This window comes from Gavialis gangeticus, unplaced genomic scaffold, assembly GCF_001723915.1.
Source record: "Gavialis gangeticus isolate Ggan-Ray unplaced genomic scaffold, GavGan_comp1, whole genome shotgun sequence".
Lineage (NCBI taxonomy): Eukaryota > Metazoa > Chordata > Crocodylia > Gavialidae > Gavialis > Gavialis gangeticus.
In genome coordinates this window covers 30,661,365-30,686,918 of record NW_017729001.1, presented here as the reverse complement: position 1 = coordinate 30,686,918, position 25,554 = coordinate 30,661,365, and the positions used below count along the sequence as shown (strand labels likewise).

General features: G+C 40.3%; 1 protein-coding gene across 4 annotated transcripts; it reads left to right on the top strand.

The window, feature by feature from the left end:
- The first annotated feature begins 10 nt into the window (after positions 1-10).
- MAPKAPK5 (mitogen-activated protein kinase-activated protein kinase 5) lies at positions 11-24,192 on the top strand. 4 transcript variants are annotated; one of them, XM_019507224.1, is made up of 14 exons: positions 11-118; positions 3,760-3,833; positions 5,171-5,246; positions 6,592-6,689; positions 7,810-7,918; positions 10,705-10,794; positions 11,398-11,493; positions 12,217-12,297; positions 13,926-14,113; positions 16,301-16,421; positions 17,107-17,237; positions 18,849-18,964; positions 19,945-20,049; positions 20,521-24,192. In XM_019507224.1, exons 1-14 carry the CDS (start codon positions 83-85, stop codon positions 20,613-20,615), a joined length of 1,416 nt encoding a protein of 471 aa, XP_019362769.1. In that variant the 5' UTR covers positions 11-82; the 3' UTR covers positions 20,616-24,192. The 4 variants fall into 4 exon arrangements, with proteins under 4 accessions (XP_019362769.1, XP_019362768.1, XP_019362770.1 ...); XM_019507223.1 differs by having other exon boundaries at positions 18,849-18,970; XM_019507225.1 differs by lacking the exons at positions 6,592-6,689; positions 7,810-7,918 and having other exon boundaries at positions 18,849-18,970.
- Positions 24,193-25,554: the final 1,362 nt, after the last annotated feature.

Below are 25,554 nucleotides of genomic sequence, written 5' to 3'. Positions count from 1 at the left end.
GCGGCCGCGGCCTGGCCGGGCGGCATGAGGCGGGCTCCGCCGGGGCTGCCCGTCGCCTAGCGCGGCCCGGGCCCGTGGGGCCATGTCGGACGAGCGCAACATGGAGAGGACGATCAAGGTAGGTGAGAGGCGCCTCTGCCCCGAGGCGTCTTCATGGACTCGCCCCTTAGGGATGGACGGGACCTGGTTTCGTGGGCCCTGGAGCTGGACGGGGCCTGGCTTTTGTAGACAGTGTGGCTGGACGGGGCTAGGTTTCATGGTCATTGGGACTGGACCGGGGCCTGGCTTTGTGGACATTGGGGCTGGAAGGGACCTCATGGGCATTAGGGCTGGGCGGGACCTGGGTTTTGTAGATATTGGGGCTGGACTGGACCTGGTTTCGTGAGCACTCGGGCTGGACAGGACCTGAGTTTTGTAGATATCGGGGCTGGACGGCACGTGGGTTTTGTAGACATTGGGTGGGGCTGGATGGGACCTGGCAAGATCATCGTGTCCAGCCGGAACGAAGAGATCGTAGCAAAAGTTGACAAGTATCCTGTATGTGAACAATATGCCGTTCTAAGAGTAACGATGTTATTAGCAATTCACTTTTGGAAGCAAAGAGCATTCTTGAAGCATTTGTTACCTTTCATTCATTTTTACATTGAATATAAATGGCCCTTCAAATCCATCCCTGCAACTTTTCCAGTGAAGTGAACAGCGTTGGGGGAAACTGAACTTGTAAAGGGTGAATGTTTTTGCAGAGAGTCGTAATGTGCAGCCTGGGAATGGCTTTGTTGTCAGGGTCATTCAGGCGAGATGCCGACACCTGTGTCCTGCAAGAGCCTCGTGGGAATGAGTCTGCGCGCAGGGAGAAGTCTGCACCGTTGTGTTTGTGACTTCAGTCTTACCACAACGCAGTTGTAGCTGAGGGGAAGAGAGGTTGGGAAGAAACGTGGTGTAATGTGACAGAGCCCCACAAAATTGGACTCACTGTTGTCTTGGGCTGCAAGATGAACGAAAAAATATACCGATCGTATGGGTATGGTGGAGGAGAATCCTTTACCTCACACTGATGCAACTATCACCCTTGTATGAATGAATGCTCAGACTGATTTTTAAGACGGCGAGGAAATATTAAATTCCTCCAGTCTTAGCCGTAAAACACTTTCAAGAGGAAACTGCATCGTTTTGGATAAAGCATGTGCACGCTCTTCAGAATTACTTCTCGCAGTCACTTCACAAGGTCTGTGCCTTGCAACACTTACTCCAAGTTACTTTGTTCCAGCCTTCATTACTTGAATTTACAAGGGATTGATTTAAATCAGGAAAGAGGAAGCCTTGATTTAAATATCTTGTTAGTTTTGCTCGCATTTGTACATTTTAGTTTTTCTTCCTAAATAATGGTTATTCACCAGTGCTAGTCAGACTCTTTAAGATGTTGATTTTTTGCAAATAAATGGAACCTTTATCCTAAGTTTTTAATGCTTCTTTTTTGCTAACCAAGTGAACATAATAGGCATATATTTAAACAGCTTAATGTATGCTTATTGGGGTCCTTAATTTTTACATTTTAGTATATTAGGGAATGAGCGTGTTTTATTGGCCAGTCACTTGACGTTTTGTTTACTCCTGCTTTGTCAAACTAATTTTATGGAAACTGGAATTCATCTACAAATGCAGAAAAGCAGCATTTAAACAATTATTATTACTTAAATAAAACCATATTAATTATGCTGGGTACAGAAGGAAAATAAATTCAGTGTGTTAGATTTAGAGCTTCCTGATTTATTAATGAAAGGAAGTATTATCTCTAGTCAGTGAATTGGGCTGATTGTTTCTGGTGGCCATGTCCTTCAAGATTTTAGTAACAGATCTCAGCCTATTGTACCTTGTTTTTATTCATAGAGTGCATGGGGGGAAACAAGGTTTCCTGCTCTTTCAATTCTCAGTTTCTTAAACTTGGATGAACCAGTCATTCAACCGAACTGATCCGAAAGAGGCCGAATGTTTTCTCTGCAGCCGCAGAAGGCGCTCCAGCTGTCAAACGCTGTTTCTCTCTTCACCAAACCCTGGTCCTAGGTGCTTAGCTAATGACTTTTCAGACAGCCTGCCAACACGCATGTGCTGCTTGAATACTGTTGTTGGTTCAGATGAATTATTTTTATAGAGTTTTAGTAAATGTAGTCCTCAGAGTAGGTTGTCCTAAGTTCAGATTCACTTTCCTTGGAAAAAAATATATAAATTGAAGTTTAAAAAAATAAAAACAAAACCTCTGTGTGTGTATCTGTTCTTTGGACAAAGCATCAAGTTGCCGGTGTCTGATAGTATCTGTGGGTTGGGCCGCATAGGAACAGTGGATCTCATCGAACTATACCTTCTTGGTGCATTCCCAGCCAAAAGACAGGGCTTTTTTTAAGAATGTATTTTCCTTTTACCTGTAGCGCACTCTACTCCCTGTAGCAAAATGACAGCATATAGACTAAAACATACACCGAGGCAATCCTGCCTTGAGAAGGGTGTTGGACTGGATGACCTCCTGAGGTCCCTTCCAGCCCTACTCTATGATACTCTGATCTGCTCTTTAACATGTCTGTCCAAGATTGCTGAAATTGCTGTTAGCTCTTATCAGTTTAATTAATGTTAAGGACTCCGAATATATGAGCTCTAGCCCTTTCCAAAACCTGCCTTCAATAACACTTTTTCTGGGGGCTTCCTGTCAACATTAATGCTCCAGCTGTAATAAATGTTTTTGTCTCATTTAAATAAAACTCACATAATTTGAGCTTGCAGCGTGTCAGTAATGCATCTCGACACTATCATCTGCTTCCTACAAATATTGTGTGTTTCGTGATGTAAGGTGCGACTTTCTCTGTACGTACATCTCTGATTGTGCTAGTTCCCACTGTTTAACGACGCATTTATTGTGCACAGAGTTGAAGTGTGGTAACTGGAAAACAGGTGTTTCAGACCTTGTAGGGTGGGGAAACTGATGGTTAGAACAGAGCCTAGATTGGGATTGGCCACTTTTATGTTTTTATGCACATTAGAAATCCAGATCCAAATACAGTCACTTGGCAGGTGGTTTATTTCTGTCTCTGCACAGCCTTTTAAAAGTCATCTTCTCCTGTTTTCTCCCTGTTGACTTTTGTTGCGTCCTTGTTTCTCTTGACACATTAGAACATTTGGCCCCGTTCTTTAATTTTTATATTGACTTTCTTATGGAAAGATGTTCAGGATCAGGACCAGTTTAAGATGTTTTTCTTGGGAACTGTATTAACATACAGCACCTGCATTCTTCTATGCTCTTTTTCCTTGGAGTTGTTAGATCACTAACTCTAATGGCAAAGGGCAGAAGTGTTAATTTAGGCTCTGTCTTTAATAAGGCCGAACATATTTTCAGCATCTCAGTGCCCTGTCATGGCATGCTTGTATGAACAGAATTGAGCTATGGTGATTTTGGTCCCTTGCCAGACAATGTCAAACTAGTTTATGTCACTGGGCCCGGCTGTGTTTAATTTTCAGTGCAGTGATTCCATCACCTGCCACCCCTGTTCTCTGTGAAGGTGCTCATGTGGTTTATGCATGTTCTTCATGTTAGTTGGCTAATCTTTTTTTATATAATATTATATATCTATATGTTAGTCAGCTTATATTTGTGTGTGTAAAGTTTTCCTAGGAAATGTAAAAACAGAGCACTCCAGTTTCCTCCCAGATTAGGTCTGCTGAGACACATTTTCCAGACAGGATGTGGTAATCCATTTTTTCCTCTTTGATTAGGAAACATTCATTTTAGAGGAATACAACATTAACTGGACCCAGAAGCTGGGGGCTGGAATCAGCGGTCCAGTGAGGTAAGGCACCACACCTGTTGGTTTTTGGATAGTATCAGACTGTTTTGTTGGCAGCAAAGATGTGAGTATGTATTTTAGCTATGCTGCTAGTAGGAGGCTGTGACTCTGAAAAGTTTCTCTTGTTTGTTCATAGAAAAATAGGAAAAGTCAGTGTGCCAGTTTCTCTTTTTGACTCGGTTGCCCATGTAGCCAGTGTACCGCAGGAATGACTGCTGTTACTGGGGGAAAAAATGAAATAAAACTCCTCCCTCTCATTTCTTTTACATGGCCCCAGCTCCTGATATACCATTACTAAGCCAGACCAGGATCAGGGGTCTGTTTGGATAATGCAGTGGCAGAAAATTCTTCTTCTAATGTCTATTTGTCCTTCTAACACCACTGTCAATACAGTGCAAAGGGCACCTCTCTCTTCTGTGGTATCGTCTGTCAGGGCTTCAGCTCTAGATGCCCTTTAGCTATTTTTACCAGCTCCTTTTTCAGGTTATCATGTGAGGCCATTGCACATAGTGCCTTTGGCCCAGCCCCGACTGCCATGGATCTACTTATCACGACAAGAAAAAGGCCCTACCCAGAAGGCATCACAGCCTCCCTTTACAGAGCTGAAATTTGCTTCTGAGCCCTTAAATGAATTTAATTCCCGGAAGGTTGCAAGGGTCAGAGCCTAGGAGGCCACCTACTCTGTCTCCCTGCCCAGGCAGGATGTTCTCTTGCAATACATTTTTCTCTTACTGTGTCCAGTCTAGTTAGAAATGTCCTTTTGTTCGTTATTCTTTTTTTCTGGGGTTTTCTCTCCAGAGCAGTTTAAGTTGATGCTGAATGCAAATTGAAACTGAGCATTTGTGCAGTATGGTCTGTGGCCTTGTTGCATTGAAAGCCTTCATTCTGCTGCCTTTTATTTATTGCTGCAAGTCGGACTCCACCTTCCAGATGCTTTTGTTGTTGTCTTGTTTTTTAAATAATAATAACTTAAAAAAAAAAATCCCTTTAAGAGGGGCCTGTGTGCTATAACAAACTTCTTTATCTGCAGAACAGCTTGCTAGTTTCAGTCCTTGCCTTCTCTTTATTCGTGATGCTCCATATACACTGTTGGAGTATAAAATTTGTGTAAAGTGTGTCTTCAAAGTATGTCCTGTGCTTGTGGTGAAATATAGTGCCACCCCATCATCCTTTGGAGGCAGTCTAGCCTGCATTCACATCAGACCCCTTTTATGTTACAGAATGTGTACATTGATTTTTGTTCCCACGCAATGAACTGACTATAGTAATTACAAAGCAATTGCTTAAAATGTCCTATTAACCTTCCTGCTGACTGAATAATTTTATTGGTATGATACCAGAGTCTGCGTGAAAAAATCTACTCAAGAACGATTTGCACTGAAAATTCTTCTTGATCGTCCAAAAGCTAGAAATGAGGTATAGTCCTTTTTTCTTTAAAAAAACAAAAACCAAACAAACTGTATAATTCTTGAAACATGGAGTCTTGTCCTCTTTTTGCAAGTTGTTTCACTTGTAAAAGCCAAAGCAGAAAGTCACCCATTGACAGGATACACGGAAGTATAATTCATGAAGGTGTGCTTTTTGTCATACACTTGACCCTTAAGCTATGTATTTCGTGGTGGATGGGATACTGGGAATATTTGTTGATATGCTGTATTCACTGCAGCTAATTTGCTATTTTTGGACGAGTGCAGTTTGGAAGGGTGTATTATGAACTGACAGTGCCTTTCTCATGCTCTGCTCTCCGTAGTGTAATAGGAATAGTTCGGAGGTAATTTAGCCTCCATGCATCTTGCTTTTAGGCATCACTAGTAGTAGTAGTAGTAGTATAATTTGTGGCTGACAAATACAGGGAGTTAGTCATCTGGGATGTGACTGTTAGGTGTGTGCAGCTTTGAACTATTTCCTGTTCCTCTGAATGTCTTCGATTTGTATGAAAAGAGATGTGGTATTTCTAGCAGTGTCTATTACAAGCCATTCTTCCCTTCTGGAATGTTTTAGATAAAAAAGTATGCCATGTTTTTTAATACCTATTGTAGTCTTTCTTTTCCTTCGCATTGAAACGGCCAACTTGCTGTTGTCTGCTATTTTACCACCAAAAAAGTTGTGCTCAGAGTTCATTCTCATTTAAATTGCCCCCAAAACTCATTATAAAATGATATTAAGGGCCTGATTTTGATCTTGGAAACTAAGAGGTTGAAAACTGGTTGAAATTCATCAGGTTCCAGCTCTGCAGAGAGTCTGAACACAACATACTCGTGTATATATTATTAGTGCTGTTCCACCTACCCGTAAAGGAGGCAGGCTATAACTTAGAGACTTTGAGTTTTTGCACTTCAAGACTTGTCAGCCAAAGCCATGTCCTTATTGTGTTAACATTATTTCTAGGTTTGCATTTCTTTTTTAAAGTATACATAATTTCTAAAGATTGAGCTTTCCTAGAGGCCTGCTGAAGTTGATGCCATGGTCCGTAACAAAATGCGACATGTAAATAAATTCTGTTGCTTTTTTGTCTCTCTCTCTTTTTTTTTTTTTTTAAGTATAACTTACTGACTCCTTGGTTAGTCAAATGAAAACTTTTCCATATATTGTTTTTAATTGTAATTGAATGGATTGTATAATTTTAACTTGTGTAATTTACGCTGAACATTCAGTGGCTTATAGCTTGGTTTCATCCTACAGCCTTGGGGGTAGAGGGAGGAGCTGGGCTGTCTGATACATATCATTGTGTACAGTATCGTTTTCTTACCTTTTCTTTAAGGTACGTCTGCATATGATGTGTGCAACACATACAAATATTGTTCAAATTATTGAAGTTTATGCTAACAGTGTGCAGTTCCCTCATGAATCCAGTCCAAGGTAAGATTACATAGGGTGATTAATTCCCACAGCTTGCTTTCCATGTTTAGGCCAAGGTATAGTGAAGATTTTTTATAATAACAATAATGTAACTGAAATGAAGCCCCATTAGGATGTGATGTTGTTCTTCAGAGTAAGCCAAAGCTATTTTTCTTATAACAGCACTCCGGCTTTTTGTGTGGTGAAAAGCATTTGTACATTGTATGTGCTGAGTTTTGTTTCTGATGGAAGTTTGATTTCGTAGCTGCATGCTTCTAGATCCTGTCTCCTTGAACAGTACCATCAGTTGCAACACACACATTTTGCCTAGAGGGTAAAAACAGGCTTCTGTCCTGCTTTAGTACCAGTCTGGAGTTGGAGGAGCTTTCCATTTGCAAATTGGTATTAAGAGGCCGGAAGCTGTCGCTTATTCTCCCTGACAGTGACGTTTTCTCATTTCACCCAATCTCGCAAGTGAGGCTCTTTTGCAAGAGGGTGGTTACTGCTGGCCTGAAGAATGTTTAAAAGCATCAGTTTTATTAAAACAAAATCCTAATATTAAATTGTACTTGACAGTAAGATATCCCCTTGAGCTGTCAAAACATGGCCCTGTCTAAAAGGGGTGCAGTGAAACCTGGACTGCTGTGAACGATTAGCATGAGCTAAGATGACGTATTGAATATCGTTAGTTCCTAACTGGGTGCTATGTCTGGAAGAAGTTTAAGAACAAAACTAGGAGCCCAGATGTGGTATCTGGACTCAGAAACTTTAAGGACACCTGTCAGCCTTCTGTTCAGAAATGTCCATGAGCACACAGATCACTGGTAAAATAACTGCTCGGTGTGCTCCCTCCAGCTGGAAGTGAGAGAACCTGATGTGACGTGTACATTGTAGTCTCCCATGGGATAGTCCAGTACGTTATTCAGCCACTCAAATTGTGCAGGAGACCAGAAAATACTGTACTTGACATTCCAAAAGCCCAAATCATTAAACCAAAGCAGAAGGAACAAGAAAAAACAATTACACTGTCTCTTTTTTTTGCCCTGCATCAACAGATGTGAAATGTGCTTTCTTAGACTAGCAATTTTGTTGTATTTTGATTATTTTTTTTAATGTAATGAAATGAAATGCTTTTAAACAGGGCTCGGCTCCTAATTGTAATGGAGATGATGGAAGGGGGAGAGCTATTTCACAGAATCAGCCAGCACCGGCACTTTACTGAGAAGCAAGCAAGCCAAGTAACAAAGCAGGCAAGTTAATTCCCATGTATAAGCCAAGCCATGAGCAATAATGGTTAAAGTACTTACAATTTCCTGGGAGGGGGGAGGGAAAAAAGTAAGTTAAAATAACCCTCAGTTCTGATCTGGTGATCATTGCCTGCTTTGTTATAATCTGACAATATCAGAGTTTTGATAGCCATAAGTTCTGGGCTAGTTTTACTAGGTTTTGTACCTCCAAAGTCCTTACTGGTGGTTCTCCAACTTCTTCGCTTTCTGGAGCACTTCACTGGAGAGAGACTTGAATCTCCTTGCTGTGTCCCTTTCGCTAAGGTTCTCGAACTGTGTTCAGCAGACCATCAGGAAGAGGGTCTCTGTGGACGGTATATGGTTTCAAGGGCTACAGTTCAGGAGCCACTGCCCTGCATAAGACCTAATGAATGTTTCTCTCGTGCCTTGGGAGATGGCAGACATGCTGTATAATGTATACATGTCCTATGCGTTCATTCTTTCTGGAAGCTCAAAGAGTTAAGGAACTGCTAACATGTCATGGAAGACTTCAAACTCAGTTGAGTTTCTGGAGACGTGTCCTGGTGTATAGTCCACATCTTCTGTGGTTCCTTTCATTCCTCTCATTTTATCTCTAGGCAGTTAGAGCATACTCCTTGCCATGGTATCTTAGTCACCTCCCTGGCTTGTATTACTAAGGACCTTTGCATCCATCAGGTTCTTTGTTGCTTAGCAGGGCATCTGCTCTTATAGCTTACCTCTGATGAGAAGGATGGGGTGTGGGCAAAAGTAGAGGAGAGGGCTCGATAGGATGGGACAGCTTATTGAATCGTTCCTTAGTCGCTCCTTCTCCCTCCTACACTGCTGACCAAGTCTAGAGACCCACCAAAAAGCCCACATTGAAGGAAGGAGATAAGAGCCTTTCCAGAGAACTATCTGAGTGGAAAGACCTTGGGCAGGAATCGCAGGAAGGGGAGGGTCTTGTGAAAGTGCTTAAGCCCCTCTATATGCCAAATGGCATGCCGATCCAAGGGATGTTGTCCCCGTCCCTCGTCATGGTAACGTCCCAAGTAGCTGAAGTGTGAGCTCTAGGTGGGTCTTTAATACGCAAGCTTAAGTGAACGTTTTGAGCAACAAATATCCTGGTCCTATGCAAATGACCCTTGTGCATAAATTAAAGGGGAGAAAACCAGATAACGTGGTATGAACATCATTGTTTCTAAATAAAATGGTTTTCACAGTTTACCAGAAAGTGTATTTGGCTTTTTATGGTATTGATAATGATCAGTTATTAATATCCTGACTTCTGTGTGTGGTTGTTTTAGGGACGCTGTGCTGGGTTTCTGGGGGCAGGGAAGGTGGGGTGGGAGGGGATGGACTCAATTCTTTCCATCTCTAGTTTTCCATGAAGTACTTCGTGTTTTGTGAATTGTTTGTAAAGAAATGTTAAAACTGTAGTTTCATGGCTTCATTCTGTTACTTTCATTCTTTGCTATGAACCTGTATAGAGATTAGATAGGAAGTCTGGGATTGTTCTCGTCAGTTTGCCTTTAAAGGCCTATGCAAAGTTGTGTTTTTGGTAAAACTGAGCACTCCTTAAACGTAAGTCTCCAGGAAAACCTTGTTCAAAGTTCTTTTTTTTAAAACAAGATTTGGAGTTAAGTAATCACCTGGGTTGAATTCAGCTCGCTTAGACTTCAAGCCTACAAAGACGCATAAAGTGACATATTTGTGTTAATGCTTGCAAAGCAGGGACTTTAGAAACTACTTTAAAATCTTATTCTTGTGTCTCTTTTTTCCTGATTAATTCCTGCAATTGGATTTTTAACCCCCTGCTCCCAGTAAATATTAAACCCTTGACATAAAACTATCTTGTCTTACTTGAGGGTGCATATTTACACTTTTGCATATGCTTGTGTGTTAAGTTAACCTTGAAAAATTCTTGTTAAAATAATATATGCACTTTTTTCTAATGCGCATCTCTCTTATTAGTGGGATTCTGCTGAAATCAGTAGGAGTCCTTCCAAATAAGGACTGCATGATTAGGCCTGGGGTGTGTTTAGCATCAGTGATGCTCTTTAGATATTTTCTTTGTTTTTCTTTTTAAATGAATTAGACCTTCACATCTGTAGATTCTTTAAGTTTCAAATTTCTAAACTATTGCTCAGGTATAAGAACCTGTTGTATTCTTCCTTAGAAGAACTGAGTGTTTAATGTTGCACAAATTGGGTAACATGTAGGCACTGGCAGTCCCCTCAAGGGCTGAAGGGAAAAGCTGCCTGAATGTTGGCTCTCAAACAAGTTAACAAAAGCAAGAAAGTGTTGGTAAAAATCAATCCTCATAGCTGAAGTCCTGAAATAAGAACGTCACTGTTGAAGGTTAAGTTGAATGTAATTACTTGAGCATGTTAGTGACCCTGTTGACGGGGTACTGCATATAAAGGGACACTGTCATGACAAAACCCCATTATAGAGAAGACATTTCCTGCTTGCATTAGTAAGAATGCCCTGGCTTTTAATAATTAAGCTTGATTGAAAAAAAAAAATTATTAAAACTTACGCTGTTAGCTTGAAAAACATAGTGAAAGGTTAGCACTTCTGGTAATTTTATTCCTGGTTTTTATGCAGTAATCCAGTGCTGCCCTGTTCAGGTTTCCAGCAGCATACAGGAATGTCTGCATTTAAAATGAATCTCCAGGCGAAAACGTTTGAAATGTAGCTGGCATGGACAGTGTCCCTTTAAAGTGAAAGTTACTGTCAAGTCAAAGGGAGTTCTAAAATTGTAGTTGATTTATTGTGCCCTTTTTCAGATAGCTTTGGCTTTGCAGCATTGCCACTCACTAAATATTGCACATAGAGACCTCAAGCCTGAAAATCTCCTCTTCAAGGATAACTCTTTGGTAAGATGGACACTTGATCTTTTTTGTTTATCACTGAATTCTGTCACGTGGCTCACACAACGCTCCTAGCTTCCAGCTCTTCTTTAGGAAGATCCCCCCCGTTCCTGTACTAGTGCCCCTGATCTGCTTGGAGCGGGCTGCTTATTCCACTGGGGACCTGGCTTGAAGGTCAAATCCTGCACCTCTGCAAGAAGTCCTGCTAAAGGACCTTGCATGAAAGACCTTACACGGGTTTAGACCCCTCCTGTTCTGCTTTTAATATTGCGGAGATCCCACGTGCCTCCAGGCCACGCCCCCCACATGCATCTAATACAGATGTTCTGCTTATTGCATCTGTGTAGCTCATGGCCTGTCTTGTCCCTTCCTACCTTGCATGTGCAATGGAATTGCCATTTAGAGCTTCCCATGCCTGGGCTTGAGGTATGCCTTGGGCTCTTGTTGCTGAAGTGAGCCAGTTTCTGACTTGTGGCAGTGGTAAGGGAATAGTCACAAAAGAGGAGCGAACAACAGCCAAGGTAATGGCTTTCAAGTTGAACGTGAAAGGGAGAGATCTGTGCTTTAAAGAGAGCCCGCTTCCATAACAACCTTTCCTGCTTGTTTCAGGATGCTCCTGTTAAATTGTGTGACTTTGGATTTGCCAAGGTAGACCAAGGTGACTTGATGACACCCCAGTTCACTCCATATTATGTAGCACCTCAGGTAATGAATGAACGCACTGTTGTCAAGGGAATAATATGGCTGCACCTTTGTAAACCTTGCAATCTAAACCATCAGTTTATACTACTAAATGTCTCTTTCTGTACTATTAAGGAGTTGAAAGTACTGTGTAAGCCATGTGGAAAGCCTTCTTTCAGGACCATGTGCCAGTTGATTTCCAAGACTGATCGGTCTCTGTGAGATGGTGTTCTTACGTTGTGTTTCTAGCCTGCACACTATCTTGTTGCACAGTTTGGTTAAATCTATTCATCTTTCTACAGGATAGTATGGTATTAACATGTATTAATAAAATGGGAATTATAGTAATTACCCATAATGTAAGGGATTCATGCAGTTTAACTGCTTAAATCTTCCCATTGCTCTGAAGGCAAAAAGGTTATGATACTGGCTCAGCACTTGGGGTTTAGTACAGGTGTTAAAAGGTATTCTGAAAATAAATGAGATGTTAAATTGTGAATTACCAGCTTAGAGAGAGTGATCCCTCTGTGAAAGGTGGGCTGGTACCCATGATTGAGACTTTTTAGACTTGCAAAGAGCTCTGGTTGTATTAATGCACCGGAATGTAACAAGCAGACAACAGGACCGTCTAATGGAAAGTGTCAGATAGCTTTGAATATAGGCATTGCTACAGGTACTGTCAGCAATTAACTCTTCTACTGTAACTTTTGTAATATTTTTTTTCTTGTTTTCTTCATGCGGCAATAGGTTTTAGAGGCACAAAGACGACATCAGAAAGAAAAATCTGGTATTATCCCTACCTCACCCACACCCTACACTTATAACAAGGTAATTTTTTTCAAATAGTTCAGCTGTTCACAACCTTTTAAGGACAGTGCATTTTCTCTCTACATATGTGTGCAACTGTGGGCTGTAATGCTGGATCATCTCATGTTAAGAACTGCATTGCCGTGACATTGGAGCATTTGGGATGAGGGGCAGTAAATGTTCTAAACTTTCTGGTACATGAATATTTCACGTTGAAGTTCCTCATGTAAAAGCCAGAACTGTAACAAACTTTATGGAAAGACCATTTGCCAAGCACTGTTTGAGTATTATGGCATGGAGAAAGGCCAGACATTGCTTCAAAAATACAACTCATTGCAGCTTAGCTTAACATACAGATTTCCCTGTTGTTCAGTTGCTGAAGTTTGTGTTTTTTGTGGTGTTTTTTTTTGAGGGGTTGTTAGAGCTAACTTAGTCATTCAGCGGTACTATTTAGAATGCAGTTACCTAATAATTCAGAGGCCCCTCCTTGCTAACTGTGCCCAAATAGCTATCTTGGGTCTGTTGACACGTAGCACAATTTATGATCCCATTAGAAAACAATTAAAAACCAGGAACATAATAAAGTGATTGGTGCGAGTCAGACTTTCTCATGATGAGGATATGGTAAAGGGAGAAATGACAGAGCCTTGCAAACAGGACTGAAATCAGCTCTGTTTGTCCTTGTATTGATAAGGTTGACCATTTTCCCGCCCCACATATTAAGACCTCTCCATCTCCTATCAGATTGCACGGTGATATGGCAAACTACTTTTTGCATGAGGCAGATCACTTAAAGGACTGTTCCAGCTCATTCTCAATTTGCTTTCAGTTGTGGTTTCATTAATTAGGAATGCTGTACAGAATATTGCAGCCTACGCCTTGGCAAATATGGCTTATTGCAAAGAACCACCTGGGACATGCCTTGGTCTCTGAAATACTTGTGTTTAAACTCAGGTGCCCTGCCTTTGCATAGGAATTCAGGGCTGTTCTGATTATAAATCCTTAATGAGTACCAAGCAATGAAAGTTGGTTTTCTCTTTCCTGCCATGTTAGGCCCTGTGTGTACTGGATCATATGTGTGTATATGCAGGGGATTATACACAGAATTTGTTCTTGAAATGTCAGATCTCTCTGCCTCGTGGAAAACTTGCATGTGAAGGGTATTTTATATAATTACATAGGCTTTAGGGCTTTTTAATAAATAAAACTAACACTTTGTAAAAGCATCATGTTGTGGGTTCCTGTTGTGAATCCACCCTTACACATCTTAGCCTCTCAAGGCACTCATCCTTACATCTTTCAGCAGCTCTATCTCTACACAGCTCTGCTGTGTCCACTACTGACTGTAGAGTCATGCAGCATAGACATACCCTGCACAGGCAGAAATGTGGAGTATATTTATGTTTTTTTAACACATATTAAGCAGCTAATGGGAGGGAAAAGACTTTTGACACCTTAATCCATATGGAATTCTAGCTCTTTTTGTTAGTTTGTTTTTTTTCCCCTGATTTGATTCAGACAGACCATTTTTTTCAGAGAGGTTAAGATGCATGTGTGTGTTCATAAGAAGTCAAGTAGATCTTTTAACGTGGCTAGACCAGCGCATGTTGTTGCTTGTACCCCAGAAATGATGATTTCTTTCCTTTCAGGACTGTGATTTGTGGTCTCTGGGTGTCATCATTTATGTGATGCTGTGCGGATACCCTCCGTTTTACTCCAAGCATCAGAGTCGGACAATTCCAAAGGACATGCGGAAAAAGATCATGACGGGAAGTTTTGAATTTCCAGAAGAAGAATGGAGCCAGATCTCAGAAATGGCAAAAGACATTGTGAGAAAGTGAGTCATCTAAGGAAAACTTTATATTGCCCTTTATACTAAGGAACTGGAAAATACCTTTAAGACTGGTTTGGGGTTTTTTTCCCCTAAAGGCTCTATTTTCAAATAAGAATAACTTTGCAGTATGTTAAGTTGAAAAATTGTATTTTGTATTCAGCATGACCTCAGCGTTGGTAAATATTCCTCTTTCCTCCCTGTTCTCCCCTACTTCCTTTCTGACCTACTGTCCTCCAGCTTTGATGCATCCTATCTCCGAAACATTTTGTTATATGCATATATAGTCTTTAGCAGGACTGATAGCGTTACAGTCTTATGCACGATTCTTTAAAAAATAAAACAAAACAGAATGAGCGTTTAGGGCTAAGTGAACATGTATGCAACCTAAAAGGAGCAGCTGAACAGAAACCTGCATTTGGATAGAATGCAGACGTTTATTTCTGTTAATTTTCTTATGAAAGTGACGTTGCCAGATCAGATTTGTTCTCACATTTGGATATTACAATGTTACAAAGCACAAGGCTCTAAAGTAAGTGCTTCCATTCATTTCTAAACCCCAGAGATTTTTTTCCCCTCAGTTAATATACCTTGAAACATTTGCACCCCAAACACTGCAGTAGTGTGCTTGCTAATGCATGAACACGAGAAAATAAAGTTAATTAGAATCTGACACTATTTATTTAATTATTTATGTATTTTAAGTGAAGCTAGTTGTATTTTCATGGTTGCAGTCATAAACCTATCATAAATAACTTTATTCACGTGAGCTCGTTGTTCTGCAGTTCACATTCTGGCCTGACATGGCTGCTTGCCTCGGTCATGTTGCCTTGATTTTTGTCCTTGATCTTTACTAATTGGGTTACTTATTGAAGACTAAATTATCTAAATTTTGACTTGTAAGTCTAAAAAGAAAAAGGCATGTGTGGGGAATCTTTGATAAAAATTGAAATAGAGGCCTGTGTGCCACTGAGTCTCACAGCGAACTCTGAACTAGCCTGAGGCACTTCTGACACTTGGATAAAAGCTTTCTCTTTGTACGTGAAATAGCTCTGCCGTAGAGTCAGGCTGCTTGTTTGCAGTCCAGCTCTGTACATTTACTATGACTTAATTTGTCCTTATGGGTTTATCTGGTTCCACCTTTGTTCTTATTATGTTTGTCTTTTAGCAATTCCTATAACATTTTCAGCCAAAATAATGACGTTATCTTTTTATTGAACAGTTGTGCTTAATAATTTACCCAAAGAATCTTTCTTTCCAGGCTGCTGTTTCTGGTGCATGTCTCATGATTTAACTTCCTAGTGTCACAAATATAAAACTTCTATCCATCAGAATTCATAAGGTTTTCACATTATATAGGTTTCCCTATATAACTGCTTTTTCATGTGTTTAAAAAAAGCCCTATGTGAGACTCTGCATGTGCTCTGAATGTTTGTACGAGAAAAAAGCAAAGCATAAACCAATGTCTGGCAGTGTTGCCAACACTGGGACTTGGGTGAAAATAACTAATGTAGCAGCTTTCTCTCGTTAACAACCTATTCTGGAGGCTGTATGTTCAATGCCAGGGACAGAAGGGAAAGCAGGCTGTCCATCTGTTGCAAGCGCAGCCATTAAATGGTTGCCTAAATTAATAGCCCATTGGAGATTTCTTTTATATTAAGTACTGCCCCAGAGGTGTCCACTAGTCTATCATGCTGCTGAGGAAACAGAGTTAAGAAGTTGCATTATAGCAGCAGTCTGTTCAATAAACATATCCAGCTCTGAAATTCTGTTTTAGTCTACCATGCAGAAAATTCCTGATTAAGTAAGTACTGCCACCCGGCAAATCTCTAACACACTGATCCATTTTTGCTTTGGATATTTTGCTGGGAAGAACTTTCTATTTGGGGGGATTTGAACATATAAATTAGATAAATTAACTCCATTACTGAAATGGGATTCAAGTAACTTTCTTCTCATCATGTTGCTGAAGATACGCTAGCTGAACTGGAATTGCTCAGTGCTAACATATTTCAGAATGAAATAAAATAACTTATTGGGAATGAACTTTTTGCATTTTAGTTTAAGGAGATGGTGAGCTCTCTTCAACAACTCTGAAGTTTGGGTGCAAAATGCTCTGGCTTCAGACAGAAGAGCACATCAGTATCTGAAAAGAGCAATGCGTTGTGAAGGACTGATCTGTTTTTCTCTCAGGCTGCTGAAGGTGAAGCCTGAGGAACGGCTGACGATAGAAGGAGTGCTAGATCATCCCTGGCTAAACTCCACCGAGGCTCTCGATAATATTTTGCCTTCTGCCCAATTGATGATGGACAAGGTTTAAACAATATATTTATTTATTTATTTTTTTAAAGTTGCATTTCAGAGTTAGATAAACCCGATGGTCTCTATGCATTTTGCCTTAAATTGTGTGCTGCAAGATTAAGAGTGTACACTCTTTCATAGCAAGGTATTGGTGATTATGGGAAGGGAAAAGCAAAATTCTAGTAGGTTTAGAATTAGGCTGGGAAAATGGCTGAAGATAAGCTGGAAAGAGGAATCCTACACTAGCCGGAAGGAGATGAAGTGTAACTGGAGATGTCACTTATTGGGGTTCTTCTGTCTGTTTTTGCTCACTTCTGAGCTGTATCCTTTCTTTACTTTTTATCACTCAGCTGCAATTACTGCTCCATTAGGTCACAATGAACGATGTGTGCAGTTTTTATTCCCCTCTAAGTAGAAAACTCATTTTCACAAAAGTGGTTTCAAACTCAGGTCTGTAAGACCAGGGAATTTGGAAAAGTCAAAGCCTTTTATACATGTATTATGTTCATACCTGTAAGGTGAAGCTGTTTTCTGCTAATAGTGCTGAATGGACTTGATGTAGCACAAGCTTAACTTTATTGTGCATCCTTGAAATATGCACCATTTTTTTTATGTGGTTATTTTTGTGCTGGCTTATATGGGCCTTTTATGCTCAAAGGAACTAATTAAAACATTAAGTGTAATTTTTTCCATTCCAGGCAGTGGTTGCTGGGATACAACAGGCTCATGCAGAACAGCTCGCTAACATGAGGATCCAGGACCTCAAAGTCAGCCTCAAACCTCTCAACTCTGTTAACAACCCAATCCTACGCAAAAGGAAATTGCTGGGGTAACTTTCCAAATGTTTGTCTCCTTAAATCTGGCATCTTTTCTAAACTTTAACAGTCCTAATGCCTTCGTGATGCTTAACACAAGCTGCTGCTTTGGGCTTGTTTATGGGAAGCTCCCTCCTAAGACTTCCGGTTGGCTGTCTTGTTCCTAGTTCCTGGGATAAAGTGCAGTGAAGATAACCTGTATCACTATAACTTCACAGCTCCCCACTTCCAGATATCTGTCACGTAGGAAAATGTTCTTATCCTCATCTTTTTTTGTAAGGAAGCTGAGGCAGGTAGACATGAAGTGCCACTTGGCAAATCAGAGGCAGAGCCTGGCTTTGAATCCCTTCATTTTCCAAGTTGTGACCCAGTGTGTACCACTATGGTTACACTGTCCCTGTTAACCTGTAATCATTTCTTTCCCTTCATCTTCAGCACTGTTCTTGCCTTAGTCACATCATAATCATTTCTTTGAAGTAGAAAAGCAAAAGGATGAAAACCTTTTCCTTGACCTAGAGCAAGGAAGGGTTATATCAAGATGTAGTCATACGTGTGCCAGCATTACAAGGAGAAGGAAGACTTTGAAGTCTGTTTGGAAAAGAAACCTTCTTTGAGTCTATTTTTTTGAAAGGTCTTGGCAATTCCTGTTAAGATGCTAGTTAGCTAATGTGTACAGTATCAAATATAAGGAATTTACAGACAAGGCTTAAGAGCTACAACATTTACCAGAAACCTAAGCGTAAGCTTAATAATAAGAAAAAATATTCTTTAGAGCACATCTGATGTAGCTTTTTAAAGTGGTTGTTGCCCTTAATTTTAATATTCAGACAGTGTTGGGACTTCAGAACAAAGGTTGGAAGCAGCAAACTATAACTCGTACTGGCATTTTGGCTAGAATAATTTTCCACTTGAGTTAAGGAGATAGTGCATACTGAAATCTGCTGTTGTGTATGTATTGAATCAGTTTCTTATAAATTAAAATATACTTGGCTGGACTATTTTTTTTCCTCCAATGGTTAAAAGCTAAATAGATGAATATAAACATTTGAAAAAATATATAACTAGTTGGACTGTTTTATTTCATTGTATTTTGTGACATTGTATTTTGAAAAGTAGGTGCAAAATATGTATTAAATAAGGATATCAATATATAATTTGTAATTTTGAATGGGAAGGTGTGCATTAGTGTTTAGAGCAGAACAGAAGGGACTCAGGACTCCAAGGCTGGTTCTTACCTGCTACTGATTCAATGGACAAATTCACATGGCTTGTTTCTTCCTGACTTTCTGCATCTGAAAATGTGGATGCTGCTTCTCCGCTTTGAAGGAGTGTTGGACACGGCACTTGATTTTGTGAGCACTAAGTCAGATTCTTCTGAAGCGCTGTTGTAATTCAGAGTGGTGTATATCAGAAGAGCTGAGATATCTCCTACTCCCATTTACAGCTTTCCAGATGCAATGGAGAAGAATTCACTGAGAAGTGGATGCAATGAGATTTGTCTGAACCATCTGCTACTAACAACTGCTGCTACTAACAACTGATAAACCTCTTTGAGCCAACTTATTTACACACCCAAGTTGTGCTCAGATAGTAATTGTTTTTCCTTTCATACCATTCTTTTGCAGCACTAAACCAAAGGATGGTGTCTATATCCATGACCCCGAGAATGGAAGTGATGATTCCAACGTGGCTCTGGAGAAACTCCGAGATGTGATTGCACAGTGTATTCTACCACAGGCTGGTAAAGGTTGCTGCTTTTAAGACATCTAAGTTCATAAATGTGCAAGGGAGAGGGTTGTGTTTGTGCTACAAGATGGGATCCTTTGTCAACACTGAAGGAGCATGGATATCATTCCTATTACTATAGTCTCTGGGAGGAGGTGGGGAGCTCATTGACTGTCACGTGGTATCTTGAAAGGCATTTGTGTTCTTTTTAATATCGCTGTAGGACACTGGGAGCTAATGTTTGTGGTAGGGGTACTACAAATTATAGTCTCTCACCCAATTCTCTTCCTCTGCCCAGGCTGCGTCTCTGCTTTCTGTTCTCCATTCTGTGCTCATGGACTGATCTCCTGCTTTGCTTTCTGTCCTGTGTCCCCTGTTCTGTCATAGAGAAAACGGCATTGCACTAGGCTGACCTGTACACACAACTGTTGTGACTCTGTCAACTTAAGCATGACATTTAGTTAGAAGAGGTCCTGGATCTGGAATTCATATTGAAAAGAGAGGTGTTTGTGTAGTCGCATGTAGTCTTTTGAAGGAAATGTCTCCATTGGCTTAGTGGCAAGAGAGTATAAATGCAGATTTACAATACCTGGGGTCCTTCATTGTAACTGGCGTTTTTCATATGTTTTTAGACCTAATGTGTTGCTGTTTTGGGGCAGTTAGTAGATTCTTGGTGCAGCACAGAGGGACTTGAGACAAAGGCGATATGGCTGCAGAATTTCTGTGTAAAAGACTGGAGTACTTTATTCTAACTAACTGTGGATTGTAATTTAGGATAGCTATGTAATATTGTCATCAAATCACTGTACCAACAGCATGCTTTTAAAGTGGCTTTCAAAACAGTGTCCCCTCCCAAATTCATTTTTTATTATATTAACTTTGTGTATGTTTATAACTTAACCTACAGTAAGAACTGTATGTATCTATTACTTGAGGTATTCATATTTTTGGATCACTTGTGCTGTATAACTCTTATCTCTGAATTCTTTTGAACAGGAGAGAATGAAGATGAGAAACTGAATGAAGTGATGCAAGAAGCTTGGAAATATAATAGGGAATGCAAGTTATTACGAGACACTCTTCAAAGCTTCAGCTGGAATGGTAAGAGGCACCTTCCCTCTCGTATAGGGAATGCTACCACAGGCAGGGTTACCATGGGTGGGCTGGTGAGGATTCACATATGGAGGGAATTGAGCCATGCCCCTGAAACTATTTAAAATAGATTCAAATGTACACAGCTCTAACACTGTCAATCTTGCCAGCACAGAGCACAATTTTTTTTTTAAACCTGCTTTTAATTTGCGTAGGAAGTTTAAGGTAAAGCTTTCAGAAAGAATCTCAGTGACTTAGGAGCCTATGTGGTCTTGGTGGTTTTTAAGGTGAGGCTTCCAAGTGCCCAAATCACTTTTGAAAATGGAACTTAGGCTCCTAACAAGTTTTGGAGGTTTTGAACACTACCCCGTGTCCCGTTCTTGCGCATCCCTTTCTGTTCAGCCAGGATGTGGTCCCACTTGGGACTGCTTTCCTCTTCGTGCCACCCCTAAAACTGACCAACTCTTTCTTTAATTCCAGGTAGAGGATTCACAGATAAGGTGGATCGGCTAAAACTGGCAGAAATAGTAAAACAAGTTATTGAAGAACAGACAAATTCTCATGATTCACAATAGCTGAAGCTTCTTAATCTTATTTTTTTTACCATTTAAGAGTTATTCTTTAACTGTAAAAAGTATTTTTATGTAAATTAATAAATCATAATTATTTCATTAAATTTCCATACTGCTTGAAGATGCTGTATAGTTGTAGATATAAAAATCATTGGTACTGTAATATTTTTTTAAAACTCAGTTCCTCAAGGTATATATGATCACTTATGTACTGTTAACTCATGAGTCCCTTACGTGGGGCAAATTATTGTTTAAAAACCATTTGTTTTCTTAATAACCAGATAGCTGCCTTCCATCTGCTATACATACAGCCAGCTGCAATGACTAATATATATATATATATATATATATATATATATTATGAATGAGGCAACTACAATTTCTTAGCATTCTGCTCAATGAATACTTGAAGCAAGTGCTGTGGAACATAAACTTCATAGCCACCCTTTGTTACCTAAATTATGATTTTATTTATTTATTTTTTTTTTGGTAGTGGCAGCAGAATAATTTGCCCTGGCAGTGACCTGAGGGCCACTCTTTTAGCACTTTCAGGAAGCTGTGCATCCAAACCCATACGCTTGCTATAATTTTCAGTTCTGAGTGATAACTCTAGTCTTTTCTTCTTCAGCCCTGCCTCTTCATCCTGGCTTCGCTAAGACTGAGTGACAATTCAGTGGAACTGTCACGATTTTATTTCATGTTATTTTTTAAACAGGGGAGAACTTTAGTGACTTTGATTACTTATTTTTATTTGAATGGTGGTTCGTCCCTCAGACAACACTATAAGGGATTTGTTTGCTTTTGCCCCAGACAAAAAAAAGTTGAGCCTGAGTTCCCTCCACTTTGCTGGAATATCTGACTCTGCATCAGATGACAACTCCTGGTTTCTCCCTTGTATAAACACGATGCTGCGGTGAGTTTGATGCTGGTCACTCGGTTGCAGCCCCTCTGGAGTCTAAGCCCATCATTGCATTGCTGTACTGGAGTCCCTTCTGCTGGCAGAGTTGTTCACCAGGACTCCTCCCTAACCTGAGGTCCCTGTGCTGCTGGTACTGAGGCCACCAAGGGCAAATTCCTACACTACTCTGAAATGGTTCAAAAAGCTGCTTTTTTAATTTTAATTTAAAAAAATACAAAACTGTACATATTTCTAGTTTTCTATCTTCTGACACTTTTCTTTCTTTTGAGACTGGTTGAAGGCTTTTTATAGAGATATTTTGGTACCATACCTGTGCAGACATTGAGAAAGTTTGGTCTGCTGACTGAAGTGCCAATTCAGGGCTATTAGGAGTAATTACTCTTAACCTTTATTCTTAACCTTAAAAACCTGAGCCATGGATCTCCCAGTGTACCCACTATGGCAGTCAGGCCTTGTTCATTTTGTGTTGTTTTTTTTCCCCTCTCTAAATCCAATTTCCTCAAGACTCTTAGCTTTGGATGGTCAACCTGTGTCTGATTCTTTCTATAGGATTTTGTAAACAATGTCTTAGTTTTTCTTACGAAAATGAGATGTCACGTTGCGGTTTTTTCCAGTGTATATGTTAACCTCATTAGCTTTCTTCCAATCTGTTTCAGCAGTCCTCCATATCGCAGAGCTTTAAACTTCTTGATTATTGCAAATTTCAGACAGTCCTTACTCAGCCAAATCTTTTCCTGACTGCAGCGGGAGATTGCTTCTTGCACAAGAATGACAGAATTGCAGCCTTTAAAACACTACATTTGAATACCTGTGCACTGATGCATACTAATGAGAGAGGTAGTGACCTAGTAGGAAAGGAATCACATTTTTTGTATTTCCTCATGTCAGCCTCCATCAAATCTTTGAAGAGTTCAGATTTTTTTAAATTCAAAAAACAAACTCACTATGTATCTTGTCTTCAGTTGCAAATTTTTAGGCATGGGATGTGGAGAATAAAACAGAGAGATTGCACTGTCTTTTTAGTAGGAATCACATGCTTAATTCCCCACAGACCACTTTGAAGCTTTACCATACAAGCCACTAGTAAGTTCCCAGGAGCTTGAGGCCAGATTTAGCTTGTATGAAATGGGATCAGATGGTGACTACTCTCATGGTTAATAAGGAGCGGTGTTGCACATGCAGTATTGCCATGCTACCCTCTATCATGAGCCAAACAACTTCTGGTTGGTGAGCAAGATGCAGTATAAATGCACTACGGCCAGCTTTCTGATGTGGGCTGCCCCCAGTATGAAAGGGGATTCTGGCAAGGCTTGCCCTGTAGAGCTCCAGCATAGGTCACCTTTGGCTACTTCTGCCTTAACTGGTGACCTGGTGTCTTAATCTGCCTTTGCTTTGGGATTCAAACTAATATGAGATTCCAACAAGACTTCCTCTGCCGCTGTTTTGTAATGATCCTTTTAGAAATGGTTTCAAGCTGTTTCCACAATACAAAGTATGTGTTATATCAGGAACAGAAAGCCTCAGACTGTCATAGCAACTGCTTTTAGATAGACTTGAAACAGAAATAGCAAATGGGTTAGGAAGACCTAGAACTGCCTAATTAATTGCTGATCATTGTGATCAAGTGTCTGTTCTCCATTGAATCTCTTTAATTTATTTAAGCAACAGAATTACTCTGGGCCATTGGTAATTGCAAGGTGGGTTCATTCACAATTGACTAAACCAATTTGATATTTGAACAGTGCAGGTTTGGAAGGGAGAAATCAAATGCATTTTGACATGTTTTTGGTGAGAAAGTACTTGTATAGGGGTTTGCTGTTGATCATATTGTTCATCAGCTGATGAACTGGGCTGATCTGATGTGTGTGTATAAGGAAGAGAAGAGTAAGATGACACTAGCTAAACCTAAAGGTCAAATGGTTTTATATGTCTGGTTATAAAAACTTTAATTAGTTTTGTTTTTTAAAAATTTAGGCTAAATTTTAGAATTCAGAATTAAATATACTTTACTGGTTCCTATGTAAATATTTAAAAGTTATATTTTCGTCTTTCCACCTTTCTTTAAGTTTTCAGGAAATGGAACTACAAGGTATTTTTATTGATTGTGTAAAATTCAACTTGGAAATAAATCCCATGGATCTTTCAAAGCTGACTGTGAGTATTGTATATATGATATCTTGAAATGGAAATGTCTTCAGGATGGTACCCATAGAAGAATAATTCTTGGTAAAAACACTAAACGGATACAAGAAAGTTGCCATGGCTATTATTATTATTATTATTATTATTATTATTAATTTTTAAAAAAATCTTTGGCTGAAATCATTTGACCTTTACATATTGTCTTTTATATTAACTTATCCTGTAATTTGACTGTTTTTGGCTATTTAAAAAGAGTTTAAAGGAACTTGATTAGAAAAGATGTTTTTGGTTGGTAATAGCAACATGTCAGAGCTTCGGTATCATTACATCATGTGGGTTTTGGTCTTTTTTTCTCTTTTGAAATCCCTCTTGGAGACCTTCATTGGCCATGTTTAACTCGTGTACTAAAAACATTTTGATTTCTCTTTCAGTGTTATCTGTCACGTGTTAGTTTTATTTTGGATCAGTATTATATTGTAAATATTCTGCATCAGTGTACATAAATGATTTTACTAAACTGAAAAGGCTTCTGGCTTCTTTTGTTCAGATGAACAAGTGAATGTAAATCTCCACAGAACAGAAAGAAGGAAGAGGTAGTCTTGAGACCTGAAGCCCAAGGGCCAGATCTGGCCCACGAGGGGATTTTATTTGGCCTGTGGTGGGTCCCTCTGCCTCACCTGGCCTAGGCATGGGGGTGCATCCTGAGCTGTGGTGCATGGACCTGGTCCTGCCGTCCCGGTACAGTGGCCAAACTCAAGCTTCCCATTGGCGGCAGCTCCTTCCTGCTGCTGCTGCCGGTGATGCCACCACAACGGGATGTTTATCGTTTAAATGATAGAAATATATATTATAATGATAAATGTACATTATAATTCCACATGCACGTGTGCACACCCCCACTTCCAGATGTCCCTTACTGCAGTCTGCAACCACTTCTCATCCTGTCCTGTCAGCCACAGAGACTACTGCCATTCTCCAACTACCCTGCCAATATAGCCCTGTTTTAAGTGCATACCATCACACATATATATAACCTCCTAATATCTGCTTTGGCATTTTATTCTCCTTTAAAAACAATTCTGGTTTGGCTGGTGTGTGATGATAGTGATGCTGTCCTGGGATAACAACACAGGAAGACTGAAATGTTTTAAACCTTCCTCAACCGACCTGAGCAGCCCTACTGTACTGCTATTCCTCTCGGCAAGGGTGTGAGAGCAGTGTCCAACTGAAACCCCAAGAGCAGTGCTGCCTGATTCATTGCTAGTGTGTACCTTTTATTAAAATTGTTTTTTTTTTAATAACACTGCAATAATTGATACAGTTGCTGGCAAAATGGGTGGTAAGGCCGAAGTGGGGGATTTCAAAAGGAAATGTTTTAAGCTGAAGGCTCTGATTTTGGCCATTTTTCTTCACAAAAATGCCCCTTTCAAAATGGCTGCTGCCTGACAGTGAAGCGGAAGCTGCAGGCAGCCCTCAGCTACCATTTCCCAAACAGCCCATAAGGGAGACGGCGTAGGTTGCCCTGAAGAGAAAAGGACAGCGCGCCTACCCATTTTTCCCAGAGGGAAAGAGGCCATGCTGCCTGGGGGAGTCCTCTCGGCACCTCTCCTTACAACATGCCTGGAGAAGGGGGTGGAGTGGGGATGGCAGGCATCGGGGGGCCCTATGGGCAAGGGGAGCGGTGTAGGGGTGCAGGAGCCAGAGCCTTGTCTGGGAGGCTGCAGGCTCGGCAAGAGGGGACTTAGTGCCATGGTACGTGATGGGTAGGAAGGGGACTCATTTCTTTAAGGAAGGGGTCCCTGAAGGAAACAAATATGGGACAGACGGGAAAACTCGAGCACACGTTGGATACGCAGAAACACATGTTGAGAACTCAATCGG